Raw genomic sequence first — 18687 nt, 5'->3', positions numbered from 1 at the left:
TTGACGGCAACGTCCCGTAGCGGCTATACCCATTACCAAATGCCTCACCTCATTGATTTTGGATGCTATTTAAATTTTAGAAAAACTTGGTTAATATATGATTTTGAGATTTGAAACTACAGGAAGAGTCTATTAATGGTATGCGATGAGGGTGGTCCAAGACTCCAGAAGGCAGGAATTACTTGTGTAGAAGGCCACGTATTTTTTGACTTATTAAAATGAAGAAAAAAGGTAGAAAATTTGTTTCGTACACGTTTTATACTTTGTTTGCTTGCGCTTGGGTAGATGAGAATGATGTTTCCAATGTTCTTATCACATTTCTTCTTTGTCTACGGAGTCCCAACTCGCAACTAAATATTGGGCCAATGCCCTATATCACAATTCAACTTAGAAAATATAACCGCTTTAAAATTAAAATGGTAAAATATATATATATGTATATATGTATATATAATATAAAAGAGATATTTGTAATATTCAGAAAAGTTGGGAAGAGTTTTGGAAATGAGGAGTAGGATTGGTGGTGCATAAAGTCCACAAGTTTGTGGTGACGAAATTGGCACACCACATCTCTGCATTTCGAGCGGAAGCCGACTTATTAAACAAACTCATCATCATCAATATCTTCATAACAATAGAAGAGGGGCTCTTCCTCTCAGTCTCATTTTCTCCGCCCTTCCCTTCCCTTCCCTTCCCATACAACACCCTTTCAGTATCAAGTTCAAGGTCTCTCTCTTTCTCTCTCCTCTGCCTCTGCTTTATCTTTCATATTACTTCTCATCCTTTTCACTGCTTTATCTCAGCCTTTATCTTTGTTTCGACTATGTTGTTCTTCCGTTCTACTCCAATGAGCTCACTTTTTCTGAGCTGTTTTTGGCGACCATATTTCCCCTTGCTTGCGTCCCTTTTGGTTTTCATTCATAGATTCATAAGAAAAGGATATGCTTGCCCCCATATCTTATTACAACAACTTTCAGAACCCCCAATTGATAAAGCTCTACTGACTTTTATAGTTTTTAATATTCTTATCTCCACTTTCTTCAATATTTTGTTTTCAGAGACTTCCTTTTATGTTGATTTCCATTTTGTTTTATTGATTATTTTCTAGCTAACATCTTTTTGTTTGAACGCTGACAGTCCGTGAACATCATGGCTGGAGTTCTGGTTCAGTCCACAGATATTCCTGGTCTGATCGGTGGGAGAAAGAATAGCCTATCAGGAGGGTCAGGAGATACAAAGCGGCCTGTTAAAATGATGGCCTGCGTACATGCACCTGGTTTGAGAATCAGAAGTTTCTCTGGACTTCGAGGATTTAATTCTTTGGATAACATGTTGCGAAATGGACAAGATTTTCATTCCAGGGTGGCCATTACAATCTCGTCTAGGCGACGAAAGGCTAGCAGATGTGTTCCAAAAGCTATGTTTGAGCGATTCACAGAAAAGGCAATTAAAGTTATCATGCTTGCTNTTAGGAACCAACAAGTGGGAAGTATGTACTAATGAGGTGGTCCCTGTTGCCTTGAAGCTTTGAGTACGCTTCTTTGACGGCAACGTCCCGTAGCGGCTATACCCATTACCAAATGCCTCACCTCATTGATTTTGGATGCTATTTAAATTTTAGAAAAACTTGGTTAATATATGATTTTGAGATTTGAAACTACAGGAAGAGTCTATTAATGGTATGCGATGAGGGTGGTCCAAGACTCCAGAAGGCAGGAATTACTTGTGTAGAAGGCCACGTATTTTTTGACTTATTAAAATGAAGAAAAAAGGTAGAAAATTTGTTTCGTACACGTTTTATACTTTGTTTGCTTGCGCTTGGGTAGATGAGAATGATGTTTCCAATGTTCTTATCACATTTCTTCTTTGTCTACGGAGTCCCAACTCGCAACTAAATATTGGGCCAATGCCCTATATCACAATTCAACTTAGAAAATATAACCGCTTTAAAATTAAAATGGTAAAATATATATATATGTATATATGTATATATAATATAAAAGAGATATTTGTAATATTCAGAAAAGTTGGGAAGAGTTTTGGAAATGAGGAGTAGGATTGGTGGTGCATAAAGTCCACAAGTTTGTGGTGACGAAATTGGCACACCACATCTCTGCATTTCGAGCGGAAGCCGACTTATTAAACAAACTCATCATCATCAATATCTTCATAACAATAGAAGAGGGGCTCTTCCTCTCAGTCTCATTTTCTCCGCCCTTCCCTTCCCTTCCCTTCCCATACAACACCCTTTCAGTATCAAGTTCAAGGTCTCTCTCTTTCTCTCTCCTCTGCCTCTGCTTTATCTTTCATATTACTTCTCATCCTTTTCACTGCTTTATCTCAGCCTTTATCTTTGTTTCGACTATGTTGTTCTTCCGTTCTACTCCAATGAGCTCACTTTTTCTGAGCTGTTTTTGGCGACCATATTTCCCCTTGCTTGCGTCCCTTTTGGTTTTCATTCATAGATTCATAAGAAAAGGATATGCTTGCCCCCATATCTTATTACAACAACTTTCAGAACCCCCAATTGATAAAGCTCTACTGACTTTTATAGTTTTTAATATTCTTATCTCCACTTTCTTCAATATTTTGTTTTCAGAGACTTCCTTTTATGTTGATTTCCATTTTGTTTTATTGATTATTTTCTAGCTAACATCTTTTTGTTTGAACGCTGACAGTCCGTGAACATCATGGCTGGAGTTCTGGTTCAGTCCACAGATATTCCTGGTCTGATCGGTGGGAGAAAGAATAGCCTATCAGGAGGGTCAGGAGATACAAAGCGGCCTGTTAAAATGATGGCCTGCGTACATGCACCTGGTTTGAGAATCAGAAGTTTCTCTGGACTTCGAGGATTTAATTCTTTGGATAACATGTTGCGAAATGGACAAGATTTTCATTCCAGGGTGGCCATTACAATCTCGTCTAGGCGACGAAAGGCTAGCAGATGTGTTCCAAAAGCTATGTTTGAGCGATTCACAGAAAAGGCAATTAAAGTTATCATGCTTGCTCAGGAGGAAGCGAGGCGGCTTGGTCACAATTTTGTTGGCACAGAGCAGATACTTTTAGGTCTTATTGGTGAAGGCACTGGAATCGCTGCTAAGGTTCTTAAATCTATGGGAATCAATCTTAAGGATGCGCGCGTGGAGGTGGAGAAGATAATTGGTCGGGGCAGTGGCTTTGTTGCTGTAGAAATTCCGTTCACTCCTCGTGCAAAGCGTGTATTGGAACTTTCTCTTGAGGAAGCTCGCCAACTTGGTAACCTCTCTTTCCCATCCCCTCCTGGGAAAAAGAAAAGAAAAAGGAACAAAACAAATCAGAGTCAATTTAATTTCTCTCTGAATGTAATCAATTTCAATTTTCCTAGTTTTTACTTTTTTTACTTGGCATTTTGGTACTTCATTTGACATGAACTTCCTCCCCCATGGGCAGCTTTGTGTTAAGTAAGGGCTTGAGGCTTTGGTGGAAGTTTGACTCATGGGTCCAAGTCTAGAATGCTTAATAAGAGAGTTATTATTGTCTACTGGACCTACTGTGGAGCACATAGTCTCTCCATGAAGTAGTAGGATGTAGCCCGTATATGTGTATGCATGTGTCTGTCTGTTTGTCTGTCTGTATATAAGCTTCATTTGAACCATGTTATTGGTAAGCTATCATTGAAGTATTCAATTTCTCTTTCAACTTGAAAATTTTCACACGCCACTCTCTTTTATTTTTGTTTTGAACTGGAAGATATGTGTGATAGGTCCATGTTCCAGTAGTTGGACCCTGTCTTGTATTTTCTGTTGGACTTCTCAACATTGTATTGACTACCAAACTTACATGGACCCTACTTTGCTGCATTTTCAGGCCACAATTATATTGGGTCGGAGCACTTGCTTCTAGGACTACTTCGGGAAGGTGAGGGCGTTGCAGCTCGTGTTCTTGAAAATTTAGGTGCTGATCCTAGTAACATTCGCACTCAGGCAAGAATTTTATCCTGACACTATATATATAGTTTAGTTTACTCTAGTTAAACATTTTATTTTTAACTTAATATTTTATGAATTGAATGAACAGGTTATTCGAATGGTGGGTGAGAGCACAGAGGCTGTTGGTGCTGGTGTTGGAGGAGGAAGCAGTGGGAACAAGATGCCAACCCTGGAAGAGTACGGCACAAACTTAACTAAGCTGGCTGAAGAGGTGTTCCGGAAATACATTCCACTGTGACTTATGATAAGGACTTGTTTGTTGTGTGGAAACATGAGTTCTAAATTCTAATGTCAATTTCTTGCCTTTCTAGGGTAAACTAGATCCTGTTGTTGGAAGGCAGCAACAAATAGAACGTGTAACCCAAATTTTGGGTCGGCGGACAAAAAATAATCCTTGCCTCATTGGTGAACCTGGTGTTGGAAAAACTGCTATTGCAGAAGGTCTGGCCCAAAGGATTGCTAATGGGGATGTCCCTGAAACAATAGAAGGAAAGAAGGTTAGACTAGTTTTTCCCTCCAAACTGGGCCCTTTTTAAAGAATTCAAGAAAATATTTCCTTGTTGTGCTTTAAACAATTAATTTCTGTTCTCATTACTAAAGCAGTGTTGTGGTTTCTAACTGGGTGTGTTTCTCTTGAAATTTGGAAAGAAATAAAGTATAAAATGTTTGATGATAGAGCTATAGAATGGGTGAGGTGTGGGATGTTATTCATTCTGTGGGCTCCCGTTGGCATATTCGTGCTTCTTCTCCCGTGGTGTTTTTTTTAGTAGAACCTAATTGGAGCACCTTTTAATGAGCTCCGTCATTGTTTTGTACTCAATTCACATTTTCAACTGAAAGTAGCTTTTCTTTTCCTAAGAAAACACGACAGAGGAAGGTGAAAAGAGAAGGAAAGAGGAGGAAAAAGAAGATCTATGTTGTATCATATATCTAGTAATTAATTGTGTAATTTCACTCCCGTGTACTTCTCTGTTTGATTTTTTCATTGAATTATTTTAAACTTGTGGTTTTGGTAGCATTTGTTTGGTGATTTTTGAACACTAAACTCATTTAGAAGTTTTGATAAGATCGTTGGAAAATGATATATCTATTATATTTCTATTCTTATTCTACTTTTTCAGCCAAGATATATATATATATATATTTTGCAGTGCTACTTTTTTCCGACAATATACCTTAACCAGTATTGTAATATTTCTGGAATGAATTTTCCCTTCCAAAATAATATATATTCTTTTGTATGTTCATTATTAGTCAATCTTTGATTTGGGTGAAGCATTTTCAGCTCTTGGTATCATCTAAAATTGCATTATCATTCAACCTTGTAAGAATTATGCTAGATTTATGGCCAAACTTAAATTAGAAATTGTCTTTACTTCTGCAAATCAGCAAGCTCTGACTAATGTTCACTTGAGGAAAATCAAGAAATTGCTAGACGGATTGAATTGTGTTTGTTTGAACATGTCTTTGAACTAGTTATCGAAGTTTCTTCATTATGTTTGGAAATAACTTGTTATTGAAGCATTTGTTAAAAAATTTCTGTTGTGTAGGTTATAACTCTGGATATGGGCCTTCTTGTAGCTGGCACGAAATATCGTGGAGAGTTTGAGGAAAGATTAAAGAAACTGATGGAGGAAATTAAACAAAGTGATGAGATTATCCTTTTCATTGATGAGGTGCACACGTTAATTGGAGCAGGGGCTGCAGAAGGAGCTATTGATGCAGCAAATATATTGAAACCTGCCCTTGCAAGAGGTGAACTGCAGGTAATCTTGGGCATCTCGTTAAGATAATATAGCTTAATCATTTTTATTATTATTTTAAATTTGTGATAAGAGACCTTATATTCACAACAAAGAAAGAAAAGGGCAAAACATCTCAGAGGCCAGTGTGGAGGAAATTTGGACAAGGTATGAACAATATCACAAAAGATATCTATGGATTTCTATATACGTGAATTTGTTTTTGGATTCTTTACCTCCATATGAGCCGCAAGAAAAGCTCCAGTGGCACACTTCTGAAGATCGCTAGCTTTTCCTTTCAACCTCCATCGCATAGAGTTTAAAATAACCAATCTTCAATGTGATTAGTGAAGCAGAAGTGGACTTCAACGGGACTCAACGTATGAAATCAACTGGTAGAGGTAAAACGATAGTGTAGGAAAAGATGATCATAGCTCTCCATCTGGAAAGCAAAAACAGTAACCCGAGGGGAGGAGTGCAACCGTGATCTTTCTTTAGGGAGTCTAACTCGAGTGTTTAAGCTTCTGTATCCAAGGGATCAATGAAAAAACTCAATTCGGAAAGCTAAAACTGAAACCGGAGGAGAGAAAAGCCCAACTTCCATTTTTCTTGGGGAGTCTAACTTGAGTATTTAAAATTCTTAATGCTAGTGACTACTGAAAAAACTTGACTTCAAAAGGTGAACCATTAACTCGAAGGCAGAAAGACAACTTCAATTTTTCTTTGGGAGTCTTACTTTAGTATTTAAGCTTGTACAGGGACCACCGAAAAAACTCGATGTGGGTACAAAAACAGTAACCCAAGTGGAACCTGATTTCAATTTTTCTTTGGAAGTCTAATATGAGTTTTGACTTGTACGCTTCTGGATGCAAGGGACAACCGAAAAGTTTTGACCTTTTTGACCCTCAACTGATGCAAACTAGATGCACAAAGTGGGGCTTCATTTTCTAAGGAATTAGTTGGGACAGAGCTTCAAAAGTGCCTATTTTACGAATCTAAGAACTGGGGCTATCAAGGGTATACATGTCTCCGTATTTTTTATAGAACCAAGACTAATGACCTTGTTCTTCTCTCTATTTTTATCCGCCAAATTTATTTTGGGAAGATTATAGGATTTTGTTTATTGAAGAGATATCCATAATGACAAAAACAAAAAGTAGTGTAGTTGCAAAATATAAGATTAATAAATGCTTTTGTATTTGAGTTTTCTAAGAATACTGGCTACTAGTTTTCAATCGATGCAAGTCTTAAAATGTTTAATTTGGAGTTGGACCACTTATTTCTCTGACTCCCAGTGTCGACTGACTATTTGATTCTCTATTTTTACAGTGCATTGGAGCCACGACATTGGATGAATACAGGAAGCACATTGAAAAAGACCCAGCCTTAGAAAGGAGATTTCAGCCAGTGAAAGTGCCGGAACCATCTGTGGATGAAACCATACAGATTTTGAAAGGCCTTAGAGAGCGCTATGAAATCCACCACAAACTTCGTTACACAGATGAAGCATTAGTAGCTGCTGCGCAGCTGTCATACCAGTACATCAGGTATGCTATTACTGAGTGATTCTCGAAGTTTTCCGGTTGCAAAAAGTTGATAGTGCTGATTAAGTATCAAAATGAAAATGCTCTTGATTGTGTCTGCCATACTTCTTATCTTCTTGACTAACAACTTCAGTAATGGGGTGCTCGTCTTATGCATGTGAAAAAAATAAAATAATAATAATAAAATAAAATATAAAATAAAAATAAAACACCACGCACCCTGTTTGAATATCTATTCTGGAACCATGGAGCAAGCTTTAAATACATAAATTTCCAATTCCCTGTGCAACTTTGCGGTTAATGCCTGAGATTTATAATTTATAGGGTGCTCATGAATCTATGCCTTCCTTTATATGTTGTTTTGGTGGCCTTTATGGAAGCACCATGGGACTCTCAAAATTGCTTTCAAATTGAGAGGTGCTATCTGCATGGTGCTCAGGCACCTGTTGCAGTTTCTTTTTCTTTTACATCCCCCTCTCCTAAATCCCATCCAGAGGCTTTAGAACATAAAGGAGGAAGAAAACATTTTGATTGCATGCATCTGTCTCGGTTAAAATCTAAATATATTTTTTCCTTCCTTTTTTCTTTTTTATTTCTTTAGATAAGAAACGAAGCTTTTATTGAGAAAAATGAAGGAATAACATGAAAAAAAAAGGACTCCATAATGATAACTTTTGAAGTTGTAATTTCATCAGAGTAACATATCTTAAATGTGAAGGTTTTCTATATTGTGCAACTCACCTCGTGAAGGTAGGTTTTTTTTCCACCGTCAGCTCTACAGAACTATTTTGGCCTTATACTTCTCGCCCTTTAAAAGATAATGCCTTACAAAATATGTTCTGATGTTTTATTGTCCACTTGTTCTACCTCCGAATCATTGACTAATGTTTTGGTTGGATAAACATTTCATGATATTTAAGTTCTCATATTTGAGGAGATTATGATGTATGATGAGTTTGTTTGAAATTGTTGCCTTGACATGTCTTTGCATTATGATAATATTGACTTCTTTAGTTAAGATCCTAGTTGCTTTTCCTATTCGGTTTGTGGAAGTTGTGTTTTGATGGATAACTGTAAATTTCAGTGATCGATTCTTGCCTGATAAGGCAATCGACTTGGTTGATGAAGCAGGTTCTCGGGTTCGCCTTCGTCATGCTCAAGTATGTTCTCATCATTCTTGCTACTCCTGCCCTCGCATTCTTCTGCATGATTATGCTACATTTTTAATGTTATGCAGCTACCTGAAGAAGCCAGGGAGCTTGAGAAAGAGCTGAGGCAGATCACAAAGGAGAAGAATGAGGCTGTTCGAAGTCAAGACTTTGAGAAGGTTCGCTTTCATTTTTCTTGTTACTTCACCATTTGGTTTATTTTTCTGGAACTGCGTGTTGGTTAAATTTTTAGTCTTGTCATGCCATCTTATTAGTTGATACAACTGTAGTAAATGAAACTCAGTGAACTTAAAACAGGCTGGAGAATTGCGTGATAGAGAAATGGAACTTAAGACTAAGATATCTGCTCTAGTAGATAAGGGCAAGGAGATGAGCAAGGCTGAAAGTGAGGCAGGAGATGTAGGCCCTGTTGTTACTGAAGTTGATATTCAGCATATTGTCTCCTCCTGGACTGGCATTCCTGTCGAGAAAGTATCTACTGATGAATCTGATCGCCTCCTCAAAATGGAAGAGACCCTCCATAAAAGGGTCATTGGTCAAGATGAAGCAGTTAAAGCTATCAGCCGTGCCATACGCCGAGCTCGTGTTGGGCTCAAGAATCCCAACCGTCCAATTGCAAGCTTTATATTTTCTGGCCCAACTGGTGTTGGTAAATCTGAGTTAGCTAAAGCATTGGCTGCATACTATTTTGGGTCTGAAGAAGCAATGATTCGACTTGACATGAGTGAGTTTATGGAAAGGCACACTGTCTCCAAGCTTATTGGTTCTCCTCCTGGTTATGTTGGTTACACAGAGGGTGGTCAATTAACCGAGGCCGTTCGTCGTCGTCCGTACACAGTGGTGCTCTTTGATGAGATTGAGAAGGCTCATCCTGATGTGTTCAATATGATGCTTCAAATTTTGGAGGATGGAAGGTTGACGGATAGCAAGGGCCGGACTGTAGACTTCAAAAATACACTTTTGATAATGACATCAAACGTGGGAAGTAGTGTTATAGAGAAGGGAGGTCGCAGGATAGGGTTTGACCTTGATTATGACGAGAAGGATAGTAGTTATAACCGGATCAAGAGCTTGGTGACGGAGGAACTGAAACAATACTTCAGGCCTGAGTTTTTGAATAGGTTGGACGAGATGATTGTCTTCCGTCAACTCACAAAACTGGAGGTGAAGGAGATTGCGGATATAATGCTAAAGGAGGTATTTGACAGATTAAAAACAAAAGAAATTGACCTTCAAGTGACAGAGAGATTTAGAGATAGAGTGGTGGAGGAAGGATATAACCCAAGCTACGGTGCGAGACCATTGAGAAGGGCCATAATGAGGCTTTTGGAGGACAGCATGGCTGAGAAAATGCTGGCAAGGGAGATCAAAGAGGGCGACTCGGTAATAGTGGATGTTGATTCCGACGGAAACGTGACAGTACTCAACGGCAGCAGTGGTGCTCCCGAGTCCTTGCCGGATGCTATCCCCGTGTGAAGGTAGCTCATTTTATTTCAAAGAGATGATAATCATACCAGGTCATAAAATGTATTTGCCACTTTTCATCTGATTTAATTTAATGGGTTGTATACTCGAGAAAAAAAAAATGGAAAAAGTGCTATTCGGTCGTAGTTTACTTCTAAATGGCTGCTAGCTAGTTCTGGATCTGGTAGTATGAATGAAATACTACTGTTCTCAAGTTGGAATATTTAAAAGAAGACAAGAAACTGCCTTTGGTCATTAAAGGTTTTCGAGATTTGACAGGTCATTGCCGATGCGTTTTGTTTGTTTCGATTTTAAGTGTGTGTCGCACCCTGCATAATGAGCAAAAGAATGCCGACGGTCCATTGTTTCCTTAACCACTCTCGTTCCCGGCCGGGATCACACAATGAAACAGTTATCTTAAGAAGGGACTAATTATATAAATTAGAAATTATTTATGGAATTTTAACGATTGCCCAAAGAATCTTGTGAAAGTACATGAACCAAAACAAACCAAGAGAAGGAACCAAAACAAACTAAAAGAATTCCTCAGTTACAGTTCCTACTTTCAACAGGTTTACCAAGAGAAAAGAATTGGCCAAACATTGTAAGACGTGCTAATGCGATGTTACAAGCTAAAACAAGTGATCAATGAGATCAGTCTTGCATTAGTAGCTCGCATGCAATTCCCGTCATCCCTACGCTCATTTACCTGGCTGGCAGGGAATGAATCTAAAAGAGACTCCTGTGTTGGGCCGACGCTTTTTGCACTTACATTAATAACTCCATATGCCTATTCATCTAAGATCAGAAGAGATTGCCTCTGGGTTGGGCTCACGCTTCCGCCACGACTGATTTTCAGAGCTGTTAGTGCTTTCTGTATTTCCATGGTCATTGCACTGTCTACGCTCCCAGATGATAGCTTCTTGTGTGATTTTTGCAGATGAAGTTTCAGTGAGCTACTGCTCAGTCCAGCATTTTTCCCACAAATTGGGCAGACTTTCATAGTTGGTTTTCGTGACTGCCACTCCATGGAAACTTTTCCATGTATTCTTCGATCTAATTCTAACAAAGTTTTAGCAAACCCATCATTAGGCTGAGCTCGACGGTGAACTCGTTTCAAAGCATTCCATGCTTTTAGCAGTGTGTATTTCCTGCATCGTTGTATAATANTGTGAAGAAAGAAGAAGAAGAAGAAGACGAAGATGAGGGGGGGGGTCGTAAATTATTGTAACAATAAACAAATCGCAATTGAACTTACTTTCTGAGCATCAAGTAAGCAAGAACTAATGTGGCACTTCTGCTTTTCCCTTCAAAACAGTGAACCAGGACCTTCCCACCCTTTCTTTCAACGTCATCAACAAAATCAGAAGCTTCCTCAAAGATACTGCTGATGTTTGAGTCTTCATTGTCACTTATCTGTTTTAGTGGGCAACATAATTAGATATGGCAGGAAAAGAAATAGAGGAGAAAAAGAATCAGAAACGGAATTAGATATGGCAGGAAAAAAGCACTTACTGAAAAGTTCTTGTATTCAAATAGATCAGGAAACTGAGAATCTGACTGCCCAATTTCATTGGAGCAGAGACATAAAATATGAGTAACTCCTAGATGCTGAAGAGTGTAAACAGATCTTGCAGCCAAGGCACCACCTATAAACAAGGCAGGTGTAACTGAAGAAGGCCTTTCTGTATTTGCAGCCTCAGATATCAGTGCAATCCTTTCAAGAATGTGCTCAAGTCTCACCTGAAATATATATCAATCAAAAGATTAAGTTATTTGGCTCTATGGATACAAATAAGATATCAGACTGAGTGGAACAGAATATTTTACCTTCAATTCATAAGCATCCACAACTCCATGACTATCGCTGCCCTCAAAAAACCCAGTATTAAATTTATTCTCCTGGCAGAGTTTAACAGCTTCATTCTTCAACACTTCATTCCACATATCCAATTCTTTATTTGATTCAGCATCAACCTATGCAGAGAGAACGTAGGAAATCATATTTATGTTGATGATGGCCACTGAACGGCCGCACATTTGCACATAACCAAAAGAATTCTCTAGTAATTTATGACCTACCATGTTTGTGGTCGTCGTCGGAAATGAACCCGTTATGACTTTTAAATTCCTCACAACTCACAAGATAGTATAAAAGCTAGAGAAAGAAGAGACCATGCATGCCAGTATGATATCATTCATCAATAAAAAACAAAGGATCTCCAGTCGAACGATTTTATATATTTTTCATGAGCGAACATTTCATGATGCAATTGCTTTTCTAAATTGACCATAGATATATGACATGGCAAAGATATTCCAATAATTAAGAGAGAGAGACAGAGCGATCAATGACTTCATAAAGTATACCTTGGCAAATTTATGGAAGTCTCGAAGCTTTGCAGTCAAACGAAGGCTATGAATGGGCTCTGCACCTCCCCTGTGTAACTTTCCTTGTGAGCTATCTCGTGACAAGGGAGAAGATAAGTCTGAGCTTTCTCTATTTCCTGACGATGATGATCTTGGAGCTGACTCTGTAACATCTATATTACCGTCACTGGAGACTCGTTCCTTACCCCGTGGAGATAAACAATGAATAGTGGTAGAAGCCTGCAAATGGGACTCAGGAACCCCCGAGTCCTCTTTATCGGATTCCCCCAAGGGAAATTTATTTATGATATTCATGAATGCTCGTAATGAGTTGTCTAACTTTTGGTGAAGGGTAAGCAAAAATATGTGAAATCCTTGCAAGTCCCTAAGAGCAGCACGAAACCCATACCGAAATTCATGGACAATAGAACTCATATCTGTAAGCTGTATGCCAGAAGTTAAGTTGGCATCAGCTAATGAAGGGAACCCTAATTTCCCTCCCGTAATGTCATGCAATAGATTAGAGGAGAACTCGGAACTGTTGAGTAACAACTCAACTAATTTTGGGTAAATTGACTGGTCATTAGCACGTTTTCCAGCAGGAGGACGACGAGGAACACCAGAGTCAATAGCCACAATGTTAAAATCACAAAGCATTACTTCATCTGATATTTGACTTTTAACACTTAGGTTACTAGATTTTGGGGATTCAACATTATCAGAAAGTTCAGAGGTCTCTGAAACCAACCCTGAACTAGAACTTGGTCGATTGTCCATTGAAGTTCCCCTTCTTTCTTTTTGAAGCGTTGAAATGACTTTTGGTCTGTACCGTTTAATGGCAGAATCAAAGGCTTCCTCAAATGCATTCAAATTGGGACACGCCATTCTATCAGCCAAAAGCAAATTTGCAGAATTTCCACGCCAACGAAGAAGACGACAAGGGAGCCGATCTTCATTTCTGATGACAAGGTCCAATAGCAAGATCCTTCCAATAGCGGCGGCTAATTTTTCAGCCCTTTCTCGGGATTCAAATGCACTTGAGATTTCTAACAATGGAGATCCATGCACATAGCTGCACGAATAAGGCACCAGCTTTTGTGAAGGAGGAAAACATAATTTCTAACTGAAAAACAACACATATCATTTAACATCATGTTTCCTGAACAAATTTCTATCTATGGGACACGAAAGCATAGTTTTAGTGGTTATTAAATATTTATATCGAAAATGTTAAAATACAAATACTAGACCCTACGTAAGATTTATCCTTCTTTACATGAATGCTTAGGAGTTATCCTAAATATTAGACCCTTGAAAATTTGCACCATATAGAAAATAGCCTTACCAAATAATTCCAATATTGCTATTTTTTATTTTATAAAATGAATATACATCCGAAATCTATTATCTCCCTTGAGGGTTAAAGAAAGCAACCCAAACTGAACTTATTATAATAGGAGAATACTTGCAAAGAATATAAGATAAGAAACACAATGAAGCATATTAGACGTGGAGCTCAGCTAAACCAGAGACCTTCTAACCTTGTCACTGAAAATTCGAGTATTCCTTTATAACCATAACAAAACCAATCAAATTGCTCTGACTGCATTTAACCATAGTCTTGGCATTTCCTTTCAAATTGAGACCACCTAGCATGTATCATATTGTCATTAGTTGAGTAATCCCAGACAAAAAGATATTAAAGATGCGGAAGAGAGAAAGGCAAAAGTTAATACTATAGGAACCAAAACAGCAAGTGCGATTTGGTTTCTTCTGCCTCTCTACAAAGAGCACACCAACTACGCGTGAAGCTGAAGCATCAAGATTTCTTTTGTACCCTTTCTACTTTGTATTTAGAACTTCATTGCAATTTGATATTATTGGCGCTTTACTGTCTAAATCGACACTTCAGTGTTTCTTGTTTCTGTCAACATAGACTTGATGTTGGCAGAGAGAAAAGAGACCATTCAAAAAAAATCTATCACGGTTGCAATATCCCAAAGCTTCTACATTTCCACTTGTCCGATAGAATTTCTCCACCAAAACTTCTAACTCCCTCATGTCCTCCGCCTACAAATGCTGTCTCCTTGAGTTCTCTCTAAGATTGAGTTCCTTCATCCCATACTTTAAAAAAATCATCTCATTATCCTACAACGACAAAATCAGGTAGCTGGTTATCTATTTGTCCTTCCAAAACAAAGTTATCCCTATTTCCAACATTGAAATAAGAACATTACTAAAAAACAGGCCTTGAAACTTCAACCCTATCTTTATTTCTGTCACATGAACTTCAATTTCTTTAACTCTCCCTGGATCAGTGATGATGCCACTTTCGGCCACTAATTNCCCCCCCCCCTCAATTAGAAAAAGTCTCTTGTCAGTACAGAGATTGTCAATTTTTATCATCACAAAGTTAAGATTGTGACATCTACAAATTGTAGGCAGAAAAGAGCTTCTTCTCCGCAACTCTAAAGCCCTCTCTCCAATAGACTACTATGGACACCATGATCAAGCAATTTACTTGATACATCTCCAGAGAGAGAGAGAGAGAGAGAAGAAAATAATTAGGAAAGGAAAAAGAGAGTTTTCTGGGTTCAAGTTTTGAGAAACTAAGATTCTAGTTCTGGATTTTCCATAAAAGATAAAGAAAACCTTGTGCTGAAACATAACTTTTGATTCAGTTCAACCATCTAAAATCGGATCCCTTTTATCTTAAAAGTCTTCCATATTTCTAAAGTTTATGCCTTCCCCTTACAGCCTCATTTGCTAATACAGATTAACCATCTTTCTACAGAGAATAGGAGCCATTTGGTTTAAAGATACCATCAAAGTGAAAGCTTCCTTAAACCTCGCTCTTAGAACCTTGGCGATCTTGTTATATACCCCTTAACCAAGCTGATTAGCCTGTACTCTTTGAATCTTTGTGTTCTCTCTTTCTTTGCATATGAAAAATTGCGCTCTCTCTAAAACAAAAGTTTGAATGATCTTTAAAAGTAACAGACTGTCCTAAAAATTCCAAATTGAAGTTTATCAATAAGCAGAGATAAAGAAAGGGAAAGCAAACAATACATTGAAATTCAGTATACCAAACTTAAGAAGTCCAATGTTTAAAGTACTAAAGAAGTTTGTAAATGGGATCATTTATTTTGAAAAGAAAGTAATGTATAAAAGATGGAAAAGCATTTTCCTCTAATCGTGTCCTAATACTTTGAAAAATGACTTGTTAGCCTCCACAGTACTTCAGTTAGAAAGTTAACATCCTATTCCTGATAAACTCAAATCAGAGTAACGTATCTATAGGCCTGTTAGGTAATTAGCCAGCGAACCTAACATACTGCAATTCCGAATGGAATGAAGTGACCTACATCAAGTTCAGTAATTCAGAGATTCTCAACAACTGAAAAACTAGATAGTATAAAGGGAAATGTACACAGACACAGGATTTTTAGCACCTATTTCTATTCTGCTACACAACAGATATGAAAATATCGGTTTAAAATTGTACCTCATCAGGAAAAGGCATCTGCTAAATTCAAGTGCTTCCAATAGTTCAGAACATGTCATTTCACCAACCTCATCACCTTCCAAACAGGCAATATCTCGTGCTTTCTCTGCAGCTTCTTTTATCTGGAGCCATTCCGTGCTGGAATTATGAATAACTCTAGCCTGCAGTTCTCAAAAGGATAGGAGATTAGATAAAGAATATTTGACAAGAAAAATACAGAAAAAGGTACTTTCTTTTTTTAAATAACCAAACTTCTAATAAGAAAAAAAAAAAAAAAAAAAAAAAAAAAAACCCAGAAAGCAAAATGAACTTTGTACTAGCTTTCTCTTGAAAAAAGAAAAAAACAAAGAAACAAAGAGAGAATCTAAAGAACGAGCCTCGAATCAAGAAAAATAAGACCTAATGGATAATTACAAAATTTCTTGGTCACCAGAGCCCAAAGACACGTTGAACTGAATAAGAGCTCAAACGTCACTCCAAGAGCTCTCAAGCCCCTAAAGACATTGTTACTCCTCTCCCCCAAAGACCCAAAATATTAGCACACCCCAGCCTGCCACAAAAAGTTTTCCCTCTCATGAAAAGGAAGACGAAGGAACTCCTCAATCTGCAACCCCTATGGCTAGCTAGGCTCAAGAGAAACTCCTTGCGGAGGTAACTCCAAACAGCATGGGTTAAATCACATTACAAGATAGTACTACCAAGATATAGAAAAATCATGAACAACAAAGAGGACCTGTGGAGTTTGAACCCCAAGCCACTTGGCAAATTCATAGCCAAGGCGTTCAGATTGTGTGGCCATTCTTGAAGAAGATATCTTTATCACAGCAGCTGCTTCCTTTGGAAGATTGTCGTCATATACAAGCTGATTGAAGAGTGCAAAGAAAACGACTCCACCAGAGTTTACAGTGACCTATATGCAGATAATTTGTAGGCAGGCGTTCGTTATATATAAAAAAATAACTGTTACAAATGAAATATACAAGAACTTCTATCAGATTTTGAGGCAGGAAATATATCAGGACAGATATTTTGTATATATTTAATATGCAGAGATGAGGGTAAGGAAGGAAGAGAAGTTGATATCAAAATCATACAACTGTTGCAAGCATCCCGAAGGGAATGTTATATTAGATCGATATAAATAACCTAGTAACTGAAGTTAACATATGTTGTATGGAGAACAGAACAATACAGCAAAAACTAAATAACAGAAATACATAAATTGTAAATTCTCACTTCGTCAACTTCCTAAAAAAAGTAGAGCTCGTTCGGAGAGCTATTTTCAAAACAAGTTATAAGAATTATAATAAAATAATTGTAAAAGTTAATACCAATGTCTGCATCGAAATCACTACTTACAAATTCATGACTTTGGAAGAAATACTAACATACATAATTCTAGAAAACAAGACGTTCACCGGAATAAGAAAAACAAAGAACTCCCTAAGTAGTAAGCAAAAGAAACTTTAAAAATAAAAAATAAAAAATAAAAAAAACTAAAATAACAGACCTCAAGGGCTTTATTCATCTCATCCTCCGATTGTTCAGTGCTACTACTGTGTTCGGTGCGGTGAAGAGACAGTAGCCTATCCCACGAAAAAGAGCTCGACTCAATATCCAACATCGAGGCTTTAGCGAGTCTATCCCACAAATTCGTTTCAGTTGAGTGCTCGGGAGCTGGAAGACTTATTGATTCATTGAAAAGTTGCTCAGCACTGAATGGTAACCACATTTCTCAGTTACACAACAAAGATTTGAATGACACAGCAAATTAAGCTAGAGGATTCAAAAGTAAGTGATAGAAATCATGTCCATTATAATAAGGGGCTGAATTGGTACACAAGCGTTAATTGATAAATGATGAAGAAAGAAGGGGAAAAGCATATAATTGGGCAAACCCGAAAGGCATATCGAAGGGTGGATGAGGGCGGTTGTGGAAGCCAGAAGCGCGATGTTTGCCGCTACGTTTACGGACGAGTTCAAGCCATTGGGAAAACCTATAAGCTGGACCTGCTGCGATGTCTCCCAACATGTGCAGTACCTGGATTTGAGGGGGCATGGAGGAAGTTGATGAGGGAAAATAGTAGCGAAATGCAACGAAAGAAAAGAAATAAAGTGAGTACCCGGGAAGTAACGGTGAGGGGGAGAGGGGTAAGGTCAGGCTCGTCGGATCCGAGATCCAAATCGAGGTCCTTGGGTTCGTCCTTGATATCCTGGTATTCCGGCATAACATGAAGAAAAGGGGGGAGGGGGAGGGGGAGAGGGAAGGTAAATAAGAGATCAGAGGCAGAGAATGAATGGAGTTGAGAGAGGGAAGAAAAGAAGCACCTGATGTTGAAGATGATGGTGTTTTTCCATAACAGAAGGAGAGGTAAAGGAAAATGAATGGTAGGGTAGTGCGTACAGTGTCTTCAAAAGCAAAGCGAAGCGTAGGTATCAGGTATCAGGTACCAGGCCTCGCTGTTGGAAAAGGGAGAAAGGAAAAGTAAGCAAATTAGTAAAAGCCAAAAAAGCTGGCGGTTCGTGATGGCAAGCTATACCCATCATAACTTCGCCATTTTTGTAAGAAAGAAGAAGGAAGTTCGCCATTTTTGTGAAGAAAGAAGAAGAAGAAGAAGACGAAGATGAACCAGGGGATACCTTTCCGCTTTCTGTTTCTGGGGGTGGTGGATGTTTTCTTTTAAAAAATAAAATGTATTATTTACTATTATTATTCTTTTTCGGGAGATGGAGGAGGAAGGCGTAGATCTCGATCTTCATCTTCATCTTCATCTAAGTCTACTTCCCCTTTTGCCTCCAAAATATTAGTAATATTCCCTCCTTAACTTCTTTATCCACTTTCTCAAATTGAATCAAATTGAATCGAATTAAATCAAATTAAATCAAATTACATCAAATTACATCAAATTAAATCAAATTAAATCA

The 18687-nt window shown here is 38.0% G+C and overlaps 2 protein-coding genes across 3 annotated transcripts; one reads left to right on the top strand and one right to left on the bottom strand.

The window, feature by feature from the left end:
- The first annotated feature begins 2079 nt into the window (after positions 1-2079).
- LOC111780411 (chaperone protein ClpC, chloroplastic-like) lies at positions 2080-10170 on the top strand. The gene is made up of 10 exons (XM_023660797.1): positions 2080-2267; positions 2679-3255; positions 3847-3962; positions 4057-4179; positions 4280-4465; positions 5519-5734; positions 7040-7257; positions 8339-8414; positions 8492-8581; positions 8721-10170. The coding sequence occupies exons 2-10, from the start codon at positions 2691-2693 to the stop codon at positions 9897-9899; spliced, it is 2769 nt and encodes a 922-aa protein (XP_023516565.1). The 5' UTR covers positions 2080-2267; positions 2679-2690; the 3' UTR covers positions 9900-10170.
- Positions 10171-10319: 149 nt separating this feature from the next.
- LOC111780410 (dual specificity protein phosphatase PHS1) lies at positions 10320-18527 on the bottom strand. 2 transcript variants are annotated; one of them, XM_023660794.1, is made up of 12 exons: positions 18403-18527; positions 18091-18222; positions 17886-17975; positions 17661-17803; positions 17273-17477; positions 16496-16672; positions 15763-15923; positions 12258-13329; positions 11718-11864; positions 11403-11630; positions 11146-11303; positions 10320-11038 (listed from the first exon to the last, which is right to left on the bottom strand). In XM_023660794.1, the coding sequence occupies exons 2-12, from the start codon at positions 18118-18120 to the stop codon at positions 10678-10680; spliced, it is 2772 nt and encodes a 923-aa protein (XP_023516562.1). In that variant the 5' UTR covers positions 18121-18222; positions 18403-18527; the 3' UTR covers positions 10320-10677. The 2 variants fall into 2 exon arrangements, with proteins under 2 accessions (XP_023516562.1, XP_023516563.1); XM_023660795.1 differs by lacking the exon at positions 18403-18527 and having other exon boundaries at positions 18091-18336.
- Between the last annotated feature and the right edge of the window lie 160 nt (positions 18528-18687).

This window comes from Cucurbita pepo, chromosome LG18 (genome assembly GCF_002806865.2).
Source record: "Cucurbita pepo subsp. pepo cultivar mu-cu-16 chromosome LG18, ASM280686v2, whole genome shotgun sequence".
NCBI classification, from domain to species: domain Eukaryota; kingdom Viridiplantae; phylum Streptophyta; class Magnoliopsida; order Cucurbitales; family Cucurbitaceae; genus Cucurbita; species Cucurbita pepo.
This window is presented reverse-complemented; position numbering and strand designations above follow the sequence as displayed.

Excerpts from the sequence above, each read along its gene's own strand:
- LOC111780411 (XM_023660797.1), top strand. The coding sequence starts at position 2,691 with ATGGCTGGAGTTCTGGTTCAGTCCACAGATATTCCTGGTCTGATCGGT. Across the intron at positions 3,256-3,846 it reads TGAGGAAGCTCGCCAACTTG|GCCACAATTATATTGGGTCG; the intron begins GTAACCTCTCTT and ends CTGCATTTTCAG. Across the intron at positions 7,258-8,338 it reads CTGTCATACCAGTACATCAG|TGATCGATTCTTGCCTGATA; the intron begins GTATGCTATTAC and ends TGTAAATTTCAG.
- LOC111780410 (XM_023660794.1), bottom strand. The coding sequence starts at position 18,120 with ATGGAAAAACACCATCATCTTCAACATCAG. Across the intron at positions 11,865-12,257 it reads ACTTCCATAAATTTGCCAAG|GTTGATGCTGAATCAAATAA; the intron begins GTATACTTTATG and ends CTCTCTGCATAG. Across the intron at positions 11,631-11,717 it reads TGGATGCTTATGAATTGAAG|GTGAGACTTGAGCACATTCT; the intron begins GTAAAATATTCT and ends TATATATTTCAG.